Source organism: Microcaecilia unicolor, chromosome 5, assembly GCF_901765095.1.
Source record: "Microcaecilia unicolor chromosome 5, aMicUni1.1, whole genome shotgun sequence".
In the NCBI taxonomy this organism is placed as follows: Eukaryota; Metazoa; Chordata; class Amphibia; order Gymnophiona; family Siphonopidae; genus Microcaecilia; species Microcaecilia unicolor.
This window is the reverse complement of record NC_044035.1, coordinates 254,433,368-254,447,923: the sequence shown is the minus strand read 5'-3', so window position 1 is coordinate 254,447,923 and position 14,556 is coordinate 254,433,368. Positions and strand designations below refer to the sequence as shown.

Here is a 14,556-nt window from a genome sequence, read left to right as displayed (position 1 = left end):
AGCCACGTGGTAACCGGGCAGTAACTCCATTTTGGCGTGCATTGGGCGCACGTAGACACATGACTTAGTAAAAGGGCCCCTTATGTTGTTGCACTGCACTATCTACACATGGCATTTTAAGTTATGGATTTCAAGAATCATGATGTGTTTTGGAACATGAATAACAGACGGCACAAACCTTGTCTACCCCTGCAGTTAAAACATTGCTTGCCAAGTCAATGGAAGAATTATTATCTTGGAGGCAAAACTCAGCAATGTCAGAGTAAATTGAATCTAATTAATTTTTCTAGTTTTACCTGCAATCTTTAGAAAATATAATCTATACAAACAATATACCAAGTGAATAACCCTTTATATACACAGGTCACATATAAATGCAATTATTTCAGTGCTTTTTCTACTCTGTAGTAAATCCATCCAGCACTAGAGTGCCCCCTGCTGCCCTTTTACAATAATTACACCTTCCCAAAATGTTTAGTTTCTTCATCTGAGATTTGAATCCTTAAAACAGCGTACATTCAGTGACATTAGGTTATCGTCAGAGAACCAAATAGTTTACCCAACACTGCTCAGATTTTTTTTTTTTTTACTAGGGCAGCTGGGTACAGTAGGCTCCACTGGTTCTTCAAGGAGCATCTTGTTTACCATCAGTGGAATGATTGCTCTGAACCACCTTCAATGGCATGTGATCACACATGTAGAAACATACTGTTCAAGTTTCAGTGCCATTTTATAATTTAAGTTTTAGTTCCATAAGTGGTTTGCAATCTTGTCAGTGGTAGAACCTGACAACCATGATTAGAAAAAAAAAATCACCCTTTTCTTAATCATGAACTAGTCAACTTTCCTGGGCAGAGGTCCAGCATGAGCAATCAAGCACCTCTGATTTGATCCTAATATTAAGGGGCCCTTTTACAAAGGTGTGCTAAAAAGTGGCCTGCGCTACTTTTGGAGGGTGATTTTCCTCACGCACAGGCCACCTCTTAGCACCAAAAAGCTGAATTTCTATTTTCAGCTTTTTGATACTAAGAGGTAAATTTCTATTTTCGGCAATAACGGCCAGGCGCTAAGTCCAAAATTACCACCTGCCCTTACCGCCTCCTATTTGCTTGGTGGTAAGAGCTCATGCAGTAACTCTGCGGTAATGTGGCTGCACTACTGATTACCACTGGGAACGGCCCCCGAAGACAAAACTGATGATCCCAAACAATTTCTGTTAATAAAAAGATAATGTGGAGCTGGTAACGGAGAAGGCAGCTGCCTTACCCCTCTCTTCAATATGTTGATGCTTCATGGGTCTGCATTCTGCCTTAAAAGACAATATGCCCCTAATTCTATATAGTGTGCCAATTAGGTACCTAACTTTTGGCACTCAAACAGAAACACCAAACCAGGGGTGAAACGGCAGTTAGCATCTACGTGAACCTAGGTGCTATTCTGTAACTTGGTGTTATAGTGCCATAACTGCAAAGGGGACGATCGCATGGGAGGGACATGGGCAGGTCATAGTTGCTTTACTGAATACTGTCAGGCGCCTGTTCTGTATTTAGGTGAGTCCATTTACACGTGCCACAGAGCAAGCGTTAACTGGTGGGGCCTAACTGCCAACTTACACTGGTATCAGCTCCTGGATTCTATATATGGCAACTAAAGTTTCACACGTAACTTAATTGTTTAACAAGTCAATCGGCGCAGATAATTGACCACTAACAAGCAATTATCGGTACTAATTGCTACTAATTAGAATTTACGTGTGCAACTTACTAAGCATATTCTGTAAAGCGCTGCAAGTAGATCTCAAAAGGGGGTGTGGCCATGGGTATTCCTAAAAATTATGGATACTGTTATAGAATACGCCCGATATGCACCTAAGTGAGGCGCGAGTATTTACACCAGGTTTTAGTTGGTCACGAGAATGGGTGCTATGCATATTCTATAAACCACAGCTAACTTAAGGTGAGGTTTATAGAACAGAACCAAGCGTGGGGGTTTTTTTTTTTCAGCATCAATTTTTTAGGTGCCATATATAGAATCTGGTCTTAGGCGCACACATTTGTTGTTAGAATACTAGCTAAGCACCTAGATTTTGGGTGTCAGACTTTTATTGCCCTTTATAGAATTGTCCCCTATAACTGTCTTAAGTGTTGCTAGGTGACAATTAGGTTTGGTACTTTTGACGGTGGGATTTTGAAAATCAGCACAATGTTTCATAAATACCTGTACAAGAGGTTTTTCATATCTGAATTCATACATTTTGAGAAAAGTCAGGTTTTATTCAAATAAACAAGCTCTAATCGACTCCTACCAAGTGGGAGAGCAGAGCTTGACTGGTGGACTTGAATTATTGATCTAGGAACTCTGGTGCCATCGCTTTGCCTCCAAAGTATATCTCATACTATTTTAGGAAACAGAGTCAAGTCCAGCTCTCAAGGGAATTGGGTCCTTTTATGAAGCTGCGGCAAAAGGGGGCCTGCCCTGGCGTTGCCGTGTGTTTTTGATGTGTACCGATGCTTTTTACCGCAGCGGATGGGAGCGCTTACCGTCACCCATTGAGGTTGCGGTAAGGGCTCCCGCGCTACCCGGGCAGCGAGTGGCACTGCCCGCTTACTGCCGGATACACACCGGCGCTACAAAAATTAAAATATTTTTGTAGCGGCGGAATTGGAGCGCATTGGGGGTGGGAACGCCAGGCTGCTGTGGTAACCCGGCAATACTTTCTTTTAGTAAGCGGTAAAACCGCGTTGTTACCACCCCTATGTAAAAAGACCCCTATGCGCACAAACCAGAACTGCTCCTGAGGTAAGATTGGCCTCCTGAGATAATAGGTTTCAAGTCTTAAAAGTTTGCTGCTGGCATGATTTGAGGGCAGACTGTTGACACAACTTGTCTTGAAAATGAAAAGTATCTGTGTGCAAGAATATAAAGGATGAAACCATTCTAAGTACGATCTAGATCAAGCCAACCAGCCTTCTGATTTCCTGAAATATAGGAATGCATAGTTCTTTTGCCTTTTCAGTCCCTGAAGTCAAAACATTTGTCAAGTAGCCATGATCTGCTTTGAGCTTCTCAATTTCACTCCTGACAGGTGCAAGTTTTTGAATAACGGCCTCTGCGACGACAAGTTTGTAGTGAGCGGTATCCAGGTCAATGCTCTGGTGAACTATTTCATCCACGTCAAGTCCCGTCACTGCAGAATGAATAGCAACCATGTTCGAGACCCCTGGTCGATGATCTGGGTCATAGGTTACCTCTGATGTGAAATCTGTAACTGCCTTACGGAATTTTTGTACAATTTCCTCCGGACTATCAGTGATGTTAACTGTGGCTAGTTTGTCAGGATCTGACTTGGACATCTTAACTGAGGGATCACGTAGAGATTTTATCTTCTTCGACGTACCTAAGTACAAATATGGAAGGGTACCATTATAAATACAAATTATGTAGTTAACATTCAAAGTCTAATCAATCACACACAGACGAAAAGCTGGATTCAAAGGCCAGGACACAACTACTCAGCCTTCTATTGACATGCATCACTGTAAGGGGGATTTTTAGGAAGAAAAAAATAAGCCATATATTTTTGGCTCTTCTTCCTAGAAAAGTTGGTAAAAGCTCATTTTTGTGACTTATTTTCCAAATTATTTTCAAAGTGAAATTACATTTATAGTTCTATCCCAAACTACTTTTATGGAATCAGTGGTGAAGGTATTCAGATTCCCATCAAACCTCTAAACCCAGTGACAGTGCCAGACATTACCACATTGAAAATCTTAGATTGGCTTCTACTCCTTACGCTGGGAGAATGAACTTTTCTCACAAATGACACAAGTAAATAACTAATAACATCACTACCTGTACAAAGCAAACATGTTAAGAGATGGGTACCACAAATGCTATAACCAAAGAATAAAGCGAAAATTTTCACAAAACAGAAGAAATAACATCACAATGTTTTAACAAAAACATTTTTTAATTCAGTAAAATATATATTTTTATAACACAACATACAGTGGTGGAAATAAGTATTTGATCCCTTGCTGATTTTGTAAGTTTGCCCACTGACAAAGACATGAGCAGCCCATAATTGAAGGGTAGGTTATTGGTAACAGTGAGAGATAGCACATCACAAATTAAATCCGGAAAATCACATTGTGGAAAGTATATGAATTTATTTGCATTCTGCAGAGGGAAATAAGTATTTGATCCCCCACCAACCAGTAAGAGATCTGGTCCCTACAGACCAGGTAGATGCTCCAAATCAACTCGTTACCTGCACGACAGACAGCTGTCGGCAATGGTCACCTGTATGAAAGACACCTGTCCACAGACTCAGTGAATCAGTCAGACTCTAACCTCTACAAAATGGCCAAGAGCAAGGAGCTGTCTAAGGATGTCAGGGACAAGATCATACACCTGCACAAGGCTGGAATGGGCTACAAAACCATCAGTAAGACGCTGGGCGAGAAGGAGACAACTGTTGGTGCCATAGTAAGAAAATGGAAGAAGTACAAAATGACTGTCAATCGACAAAGATCTGGGGCTCCACGCAAAATCTCACCTCGTGGGGTATCCTTGATCATGAGGAAGGTTAGAAATCAGCCTACAACTACAAGGGGGGAACTTGTCAATGATCTCAAGGCAGCTGGGACCACTGTCACCACGAAAACCATTGGTAACACATTACGACATAACGGATTGCAATCCTGCAGTGCCCGCAAGGTCCCCCTGCTCCGGAAGGCACATGTGACGGCCCGTCTGAAGTTTGCCAGTGAACACCTGGATGATGCCGAGAGTGATTGGGAGAAGGTGCTGTGGTCAGATGAGACAAAAATTGAGCTCTTTGGCATGAACTCAACTCGCCGTGTTTGGAGGAAGAGAAATGCTGCCTATGACCCAAAGAACACCGTCCCCACTGTCAAGCATGGAGGTGGAAATGTTATGTTTTGGGGGTGTTTCTCTGCTAAGGGCACAGGACTACTTCACCGCATCAATGGGAGAATGGATGGGGCCATGTACCGTACAATTCTGAGTGACAACCTCCTTCCCTCCTCCAGGGCCTTAAAAATGGGTCATGGCTGGGTCTTCCAGCACGACAATGACCCAAAACATACAGCCAAGGCAACAAAGGAGTGGCTCAGGAAGAAGCACATTAGGGTCATGGAGTGGCCTAGCCAGTCACCAGACCTTAATCCCATTGAAAACTTATGGAGGGAGCTGAAGCTGCGAGTTGCCAAGCGACAGCCCAGAACTCTTAATGATTTAGAGATGATCTGCAAAGAGGAGTGGACCAAAATTCCTCCTGACATGTGTGCAAACCTCATCATCAACTTTAGAAGACGTCTGACCGCTGTGCTTGCCAACAAGGGTTTTGCCACCAAGTATTAGGTCTTGTTTGCCAGAGGGATTAAATACTTATTTCCCTCTGCAGAATGCAAATAAATTCATATACTTTCCACAATGTGATTTTCCGGATTTAATTTGTGATGTGCTATCTCTCACTGTTACTAATAACCTACCCTTCAATTATGGGCTGCTCATGTCTTTGTCAGTGGGCAAACTTACAAAATCAGCAAGGGATCAAATACTTATTTCCACCACTGTAGGTAGTAAAGGGGTGGCCTAGAGGTTAGAGCGGAAGGCTGAGAACCAGGGAAGCCAGAATTCATCTCTTCAAAACCCATTTTTGCTTTTTGTAACCTTGTCTCCACTGCCACAGGTACAAAGCCAGGAGTGGAATGAGCTTTATAAATAGAATAAATCTTATTTTGCATTCTATGCAAAACACAAAATATTATAATAAAATCATGTATAATAATTTGTGCTGAGTCACAAATAATGTCAAACATTATAGAAAACAGAATAGAAAAAAATTTAAAACTGTACAAAAGGAAAACAAAAAAAATCTTATTAAAAGGGTAAATCTTAACTATTGTTTCAAAAATTGAGGCAAGACAACTCACGAGCAAGATGAAATTTTAGAATAAAGTCAGAAAGTTTCTGAAAAACACATCTCACATTCTGTTACCTAATATACTCCTGGGGGGAATTTAGCACAAAAATTTTTTTTTAAATGTTTCAGCTATTTTTATTTCGGCAATCCACTAAGTCCAAGAGGAGCTCTGAGCTGCAGGTACTGCCTACTTCTTGCAGCAACAAAGCTGTGCTCATAGCTGTTCCTATAAATGTCAGCAACTGTAAAAAAGTCAGTGCTACCTGCAATTTCTGTTGGACTCCACAGATACAAGAAATCCAGAAACTCAAAGAATGAGACTGTAGATCACTCCTCCCCACCAACACACACATTATTGTTCTCCTTCAACACTATCTGTCCCCCTTCCAACCCCAACTCATCCCCCATCAATATTCTCTCTCTCAGCTCATCCCCCTCCCATATTCACATTATCTCTATCAGGTTTTCTTCTCTCTGCCCCACAGCATACAGCACCCTTACCCAATCTCATCTTTTATTCCACACATCCCCTTACTTTCTGTTGCCCCCGCCTGTACTCATCCTCTACCTTTGTCTCTCCTAGCTCATCTCTCTTTTCACATCCCCTTACCCTCTGTTTTCCCAGCTATTCTCTTCCCATACACAGTCTTATCTGCCACTCCTCATCTCCCCCTTTAACATATCTTCTTAGCCTCTGTCGCCCCCAGCTCTCCCTCCCCCGCCACACATATGTATATTTTCTAAAAAAAATATATAAATAGCAAATCCTCTGACTTGTTATATGTATATCTTGTTATATATGTTTTTTGTCACCATATAATATTTTTGACTGCAATTACACTTCCTTGACTCATTTTTCTTTGGTTATCTTCACTGTTTCTCTAAGTTAGATGGATAACCATAAATATATTTTCTATGATTTTTTTTAAAGAAAGTTATAGTTCTTCTAGGGCAACCAATGGATGAAGGTGATTTTCTGGGAACGATTACTATTTCAGTGTAATGTTCTCTCATATTCTTTCTTTTTTTCAGTTTCTCCTTTTTATCTAGAGCTGCCTTATTTTTGTTTCTTGGTTCATTAGATTCCTCCTCATGCTATCCATGTCTTCCAGGGTGTCCCCAAGCTCTTTTGTGGACTATTTATATAAAAATTGCTTAATATTTATTCATTGTTGTATACTATTTCATATGATGGATTTTGTTGCAATTTACCTTTTTTGCCAAAGTAATTTTGATCAATTTTGTTGATAAATAATAATAAAATAAAACATACACCTGAATGACTAAGAAGCAGCCCAATAGGGATAGGGGGTGTTGCAGCAGTGGTGGATTTGGGGGGGGGGGGGGAGATGTATAATGGAAAAATAGATGGAAGTGTGTTTTAGCTGTTGAACTGAAACACAATATGGGAAGATGCGTTCTTCAGAAATTTTCTGGGCGTATTTATTCTAAAATTTTATCTTGCCCTTTGGGATTGCTAATGAGTTATTTTCAAAGTTTTTGAAGGAAGAGCTAAACGATTATTTTTCCTTTTAATGTTTGTTTTGTTTTTGTAATTTAGGGGTCCTTTTACCAAGGCACACTAAGGACACCCATTATATTCCTATCGGCCTCTTATCATTTTGTACGCAGTAATCGTTAGCACGTGCTAAATCTATTAGTGTGCCACAGTAAAAGGACCCACATTTGATTTTGCCAAAATTTTTAATTTACAAAACAATATGTGATTACAAATTATTGTACATGATCTTATTAGAATGTTTTGAATTCTGCATAAATTGTTTGAATAAAGAATTTCTTGGCATGCAAAATATTTTTTGCTATAAATGTTTTATTGAATTAAAGTTTATTTGGTAAAACAATGAGTTCCTTTTATTAAGCTGCGGTAAGTCCTAATGCATGCTAATTTCAGCCTAAAGGGTTACCACAGGGCATGCTGAGGCATCCCATGGTAAGTTTCATATGTGCGTATAATACACCACATGTGCTAATAAATATTTTCTCTTTTTTTTGGCCAAGGGGGACATGCCTGGAGGGGTTGAGAGTGGGTGTTTCTGCACTGTTAATTTCCTTGTTAGATACTGTGAAATCAGGCTTTGACAAAGGGAGTCATTTTTTATTCATTACTTTAGACACCTCTGCAGCGTTTCACACCATAGATCATGGTATATTGATTAATCGGCTCCAATCTATCAATATTAGTGGCTGGTTTTAGAATGGTTTAATGCATTTCTGATATTATCTACACACGGAGAATATATTCCACTCAACTAAAGTCTTCACTTATTATTCAAAGAAGTGGAATAGCTAACGATTTTCACTGAGGAATTATAACCGTGCATCACCACAAATGTAATATTATTTGGAGGAAAAAAGCCTCAGTTCCTGCTGGAAACCTTTGTTAGTGAATCAGAGATTTTATTCCACAACTCTAATCACTTCCAGCTGTTGTCTATCATCGGCTCTAAAAAAAAAAAAAACCCTCCAAATATCTTCTTAATTCAAATTTATCTTTAGACTTTCATAAATTCAAATTCTTTCATTGTGAAGATTCCTCTGTGAATAACACCAAATATCATTATGCAAACTTCCGTGGGAAAAAGAAAAGAAGCACTTAACGTCAATCCTCCTGATAAACTCCCTAATGCTGAACTCTCTGAGCATGCCTATATTTGCATCTCATTAGCGAGTAGTTCTTCAGCGCTGTTCCAGCAGTATTTCTATGGAGCTGTTCAGCGCTGGAGTTTTGACCTTCGGCCTGTGAAAGCAGAGACAAGAACCACCTATTTCCTTCAACATTCAATAAATAGAAATAAAACAAAGAAAAGAAAATACCATTTTTAATGGACTAACAATACATTTTTTGATAAGTTTTCAAAGGCAATACCTTCTTCAGATCAGAAATGAGGAAATGATAACATATATCAGAATATGTATGTGGAAACATAAAAGCATTTCAATAACAGTCCCATGGGGAATGGTAGGAGTGGGGAGGGTTGAGAAACAGAAGAGACGTATGGGTGATCACAGTATAATTTAATGGTTTAGAACGATAGTAAACCCAGGCCCGATGCTCAAAGCTCTGGCACTAAAGCGAACAGCACAGAAACATAGCCCTCAAATGCTCAGAACTAATTGCATTCAAATTATAAGCACATTACGAGACAAAGTAAAGGAGAGGAATGTGCCTGGTACGTGCACACAAGAGTTTTGAGGTAAGCGCAGCTCTTGTGCGCATGAACCAGGCAAACCCAGAAGTGAAGCACACATCAGCACCTTTCTTCTGCAGCACTTTTATAAACATGAGCTTTTCAATTTTTTTTTTTCACTTGAAAGGTTTATACTTCAGTGCAGAAATCAGGCACCAATGTATGTTTTCACTTTCAGGTTTGCTCGGACTCACACACATTTGTTTCTCAGTACTGGCGCTTAGAGGGTTGTACAGGCTTTCTTGCACTTCCAAAACAAATCAAAACTGGCAGATTTTTAATAGAAAATCGTAAAATCGTCTCTTCAACGCCCCCCCCCCCCCCCCAGCTCTCAGCTGGTGGTAGGTTTTTCAGCATTTTGTTTGTGCGTTCTTCTCTGAGTATTGGGAGTGAATATCCGTTTGACTACATTTAAATGCAAATTACAGCCATGTTTGGTGCACATGTTTCCTGCACTAGACCTTTCTGAACATTCATTTTAACTTCAAAGGTCTTACATTCCTGGATTGTTTTAAAATGTCTTGCAAAGTGCTCTCCCACGAAGGTGTCACCTTGATTAGCGCTTTGTAGTGTTTAATATGGTGTCTGTATAGGTTGACTCTCGTCTTTAGCATCTGGCATATCTCTCCAAAATAGCATCCTTCTTCACATTTTTTGTATTGAATAATGTACACTACATTTGAAGATGAGCATGTGGAGGATCCACTCATGCTGAAGGTCTTCCCAGGTGAGTGACTGTGGAGTCCTGGGATATGCGTTCTCCATGAGATTGACATTGGAATGCTTTTATGGTTCACATAGATTCTGATATGTCATTTGCTCATTTCTGAATTTATAATCTGAAGGTGGTGGTATTACCTTTGAAAGCTAATCAAAAAATGCATTATGTTAGTCCAACAGAAAAGGTATTATCTCATTTTCTTTTCTTTATTTCTATTTATTACCTTTATAAGTGAACTAACATGGCTACCTTTTTTTGTTGTGTTCTAACATGGCTACCACCATAGTCAGAATCATCATAAACCTCATCTGTTCATCATATATGCACACACTTTATGTAAACTGTGTGCAGTATTCTGATACTGGGATATTTTCTCTTGCTACTGACCCTTTTTATGTATGTGTTGTCTTCTCTGAAGACTCCAAAATTCCTTTTCTGAATTGCAGCTAACAATAAAGAGGTCCATATTCAGCCAATGCAGCTACAATAATAATTTAAATGGTGACATCAACTGTTAATATGTATGTTCAGTGCCAATAATATATGTATTATATGGTCACTGGGCATACAACTCATCTAGATAGTGGCTGAAAATTGACACTTTGCAGTTCGTTTGTTCTGCTCTCGTTCTGCCCTCTCTCCACCCCTTTCTTATTCACATACTAATCGGTCACTCAGATGGACTTTCTCATGATACTATCTGTATAAGAACTGAAAATCTATAAATAGGCCACTTATACATTAATCAGCCACTGGTGAACAGATAACGGACATAGAATATCAGTCCAAAAAAGTTTCTGTTCATGGTGACAATTAGTTAGAACACTGAACTACTTACCTAAAAGTGCTTTCGGCACAGGGAAGAACTCCCCATATTTCTTGTTAAATCTCCGTGCTGTATCTTGGGTTAGTTCCAAGTGCTGGACTTGATCTTCTCCCACAGGAACATGTGTCGACCTTTTATTAAAAGACAGAAGTCCAAAAGCAATATCTTAGACCTTCCTGAAGGCACTGAAGATTCTAGGTATGACTGTCACAGTTTCAGTATCGTAGCATTGAATTCTTCTGAGGATAGAGACCCCAACACAGTGAGAGAGGTGGATCATAAATGCCCCTTCCTTCATCTAATCTCCATCCTCCTTTGCAACATATCTGCATAACAGTTACCCATTCACAAGGCCAGTGCATGGGCATTAGGCACCTTAGTTGAACCTTCAGTCTTATGCCCCCCCCCCCATATTCAGGCCCCTAATCTACCTCCCAAGACATCATCTGCCCAATATTCAAAGTGAGTTAACCGCCGTTGACTGGTTAACTTGCTTGTATGCTGTTATTGGGTCATTTTCAGCAAAACTAAACCGGTTAGCGGTGCTGAAAATTACCTGTTAACACTGATGTGGAAGCCGGTTACATTGGCGTTCCAGAGGCATTTCAGGGGTGGAGTTTGGTTAGCTAACTAGCCATGTTTAAATGCATAAATAGGACCACATAAAATAGCTAGCCCACGGCCAGTTAAGTCTGAATATTGACTTAACTGAGCATGTGCTAGCCGACTTTAAAAAAAAAAAAATTCAATGCTGAAGGCTGCACAAGATCTGGCATTGAATTTCCGGTTTTAGTGCCAGCGGCAGACAAAAAACACTGTCCACCATCAGCTGCGTATCAGCTGGCATATTTTTAAATATTAAATGTTGTCATCTCTCTCTCTCTCTCTCTTACACACACAATTAATGAGGGCAATTTCCAAAAGTCATTTACTCAGATAAATGGGCCATTTGAAAACTGCCCACTTTTCTTTCATATAAAAGTATATGTTGGTGGTTCTTTGAGTTTGTGTGGCTGTCAATATCTGCTTGCTGCTGTTCTAGGCGACCGCCTAGTCTTGCCTAATGGTTGACCAGCTATGCCAATCTAGAAGCTCTTCTCGATGCTGCACCAAAATGACAGCAAGAGGCAAGTAACTTTCTACAATACTGGAATTAAAGTGCTGAAACCTGGACACCAAGGTTCATTTCTCTCTTCAACCATTCATTGTGCGATTGACAGCAAGTCACTTATCCTGTGCATACAGCCTTCGGGGCCAGGACCCAATCATCATATGATATATCTTGAACCCCAAATTGCAAAGGACTTAAATACAAGACAACCCATGCGTCCAACTTCTCTTACATAAGCACACGACTGTAGAACGCACTGCAACAAGCTGTGAAAACAATCTACAATCACCTAAAATTCAGAAAATCATTAAAGACTCATCTATTTGGAAAGGCATACCCGACTGACCCAACTTAAATGTCTCAACTCTGCAACACTTCACTACCAAAGATTGTATTGGACATTATCATACCCTCCCCTTACCTTTAACCCCACGTGCCTGAATCTTATCTCCCCTATTCCACCATAACATCTTTTGTACTTGTGCCCTACTGGACTTGGCGATTGCCTTTACGGTACTATGTAAGCCACATTGAGCCTGCAAATAGGTGGGAAAATGTGGGATACAAATCTAATAAATAAATAAATAAATAAAAATAAACTTAATTACATGAATAAATACTTCAGTTGTGGAACAGCACCATATCCAAATTACATCTTAACATAAAGACAAAATAAATATTAAAATTATGAGTTAACTATCAATATTTGAGAGAGGACAGTGAAGTATTTGCTACATATTCTTAATTGGGAGCCGGAACTGAGTATTCATTATGAGGATAGAGACTGGGACAATTTAGAAGAGGCAATGAACAAGATCTCTTTGGTTGTCACGGAGAGAGTAGTGGATGCTTGGAATGCCCTCCCGCGGGAGGTGGTGGAAACGAAAATGGTAACGGAATTCAAACATGCGTGGGATAAGCATAAAGGAATCCTGTGCCGAAGGAATGGATCCTCAGGAGCTTAGTCAAGATCGGGAGGCGGGGCTGGTGGTTGGGAGGCGGGGATAGTGCTGGACAGACTTATACGGTCTGTGCCAGAGCCGGTGGTGGGAAGCAGGACTGGTGGTTGGGAGGCGGGGATAGTGCTGGACAGACTTGTACGATCTGTGGCAGGGCTGGTGGTTGGGAGGTGAGGATAGTGCTGGGCAGACTTATACGGTCTGTGCCAGAGCCGGTGGTTGGGAGGAGGGGCTGGTGGTTGGGAGGCGGGGATAGTGCTGGGCAGACTTATACGGTCTGTGCTCTGAAGAGCACAGGTACAAATCAAAGTAGGGTATACACAAAAAGCAGCAAATATGAGTTATCTTGTTGGGCAGACTGGATGGACCGTGCAGGTCTTTTTCTGCCTTCATCTACTATGTTACTATGTATGTATGTTAATATAAGTGAAAATGGGGTAACTTACAACAGTCAGATTGCACCATATCTTTCCAATGACCTCTTCTCAGTGTTGGAGGTGGTGCGAGAACTGGGCATATTTTGTGGAAGTGATATAAAGTACATACATTCTGTAAAGTTTTACAACACTGGCTGCACTACTGGCTGAAGCACTATATTCTGTGCGTTTCTGGTGTCTTTTATTTAATAAATCGTTCTGGGGATGAATAATTTTCAGTTTTCACTAGTTGAACATATTATGAATGCTGCTAGATTGATTTCAACAGGATGTTGGAAGTTCAAATCTACCTCATCCCTGGTGAAATGAATGACTAAGTTATGGCATATGTCAGATAAGAGAAGCATACGGCTGAACATAGGTGTTCTTTGCCTAAATGGAAGAAGATTTGGTATCTTTTCTAGCCAAATGTTGGTACTGTCCTAAATCTGTTTGTTAAAAGCTACACTGTCCTCATAATTGTTTGAGTAGCTAGAGAACGGCACATTTTATCTTGACCTGTCTTGGAGGGTTGGGTGTACGGGGGTTGTTTTCTTTTCTTCTCTTTTTTGGAGGTGGATAGGGTTGTAAAGATAAAAAAAATTTTGAACTGTTAGAGGTATATTTTTGTGCCTTGCTATAACTGTGAAATTGGTAATGTTTCTTGGGCCTGGTAGGGTAGTACTAGCGTTCCTATTAATGATTTGTTTGCATCTCTTTGTATGTTACCATTGCAATTGTTAATAAAGACCTCTAAAAATTTAAAGTATGTTAGTATTTTCATTAAAAATGGATAAACTTCACATATATTCATGACAGCTATTTACATGTGTTACAGTAAAGAATAGGTAGAGCTGGGGAAGGCCCGACGCCAGCGAAGCGATTTTCTTTTTTCAGTTCATGCAGGGCAGACGCGAGGCGCTGCCTGCATCGGCGATCGCTGCACGGATTTAAAAAAAAAAAAAAAAAAAGCTGCCGGCTCTCGCGGAGCACCCCCCACCCGCTGACACCCGGGGCGGACCGCCCCCACCTTGGAGGAATATATCATACAAAATTTCGGAAAGAATTAGTCTATTGAAGCCTCCTTTGTCATTGGTGTGACTCCTGACGCAGGTGCGGTAGCACCGAAACACGGCCCGTGTCGGGTCTCTCTTCAATCAAAGTTCACCATTAAAGGATTATTTTAATGAAAAAACTGTGTTCCCTTCTGTTTTTAAAGGCCCTTTGTGCTCTTCTTTTTTGTTTGGTCTTTTTGTACTTGGTTCCCTCTCTTTGTTACACTAAACTTCACATCTATTCATGACAGCTATTTACGTGTGTTACAGTAAAGAATAGGTAGAGCTGCTCTGGAGTCCCTGAAACCT

At 40.4% G+C, this 14,556-nt stretch overlaps 1 protein-coding gene across 1 annotated transcript in view; it reads right to left on the bottom strand.

Annotated features, from left to right (window-relative positions):
• Positions 1–1,994: 1,994 nt before the first annotated feature.
• WARS2 (tryptophanyl tRNA synthetase 2, mitochondrial) overlaps positions 1,995–14,556 on the bottom strand; it is a 72,806-nt gene continuing 60,244 nt past the window's right edge. Inside the window, exons 5-6 of the mRNA XM_030204014.1 lie at positions 10,719–10,837; positions 1,995–3,397 (exon numbers count right to left, since the gene is read on the bottom strand). Of these exons, the coding sequence (XP_030059874.1) occupies positions 2,949–3,397; positions 10,719–10,837 (568 nt within the window). The 3' untranslated portion in view covers positions 1,995–2,948. The remainder of the gene's footprint in view (positions 3,398–10,718; positions 10,838–14,556) is intronic.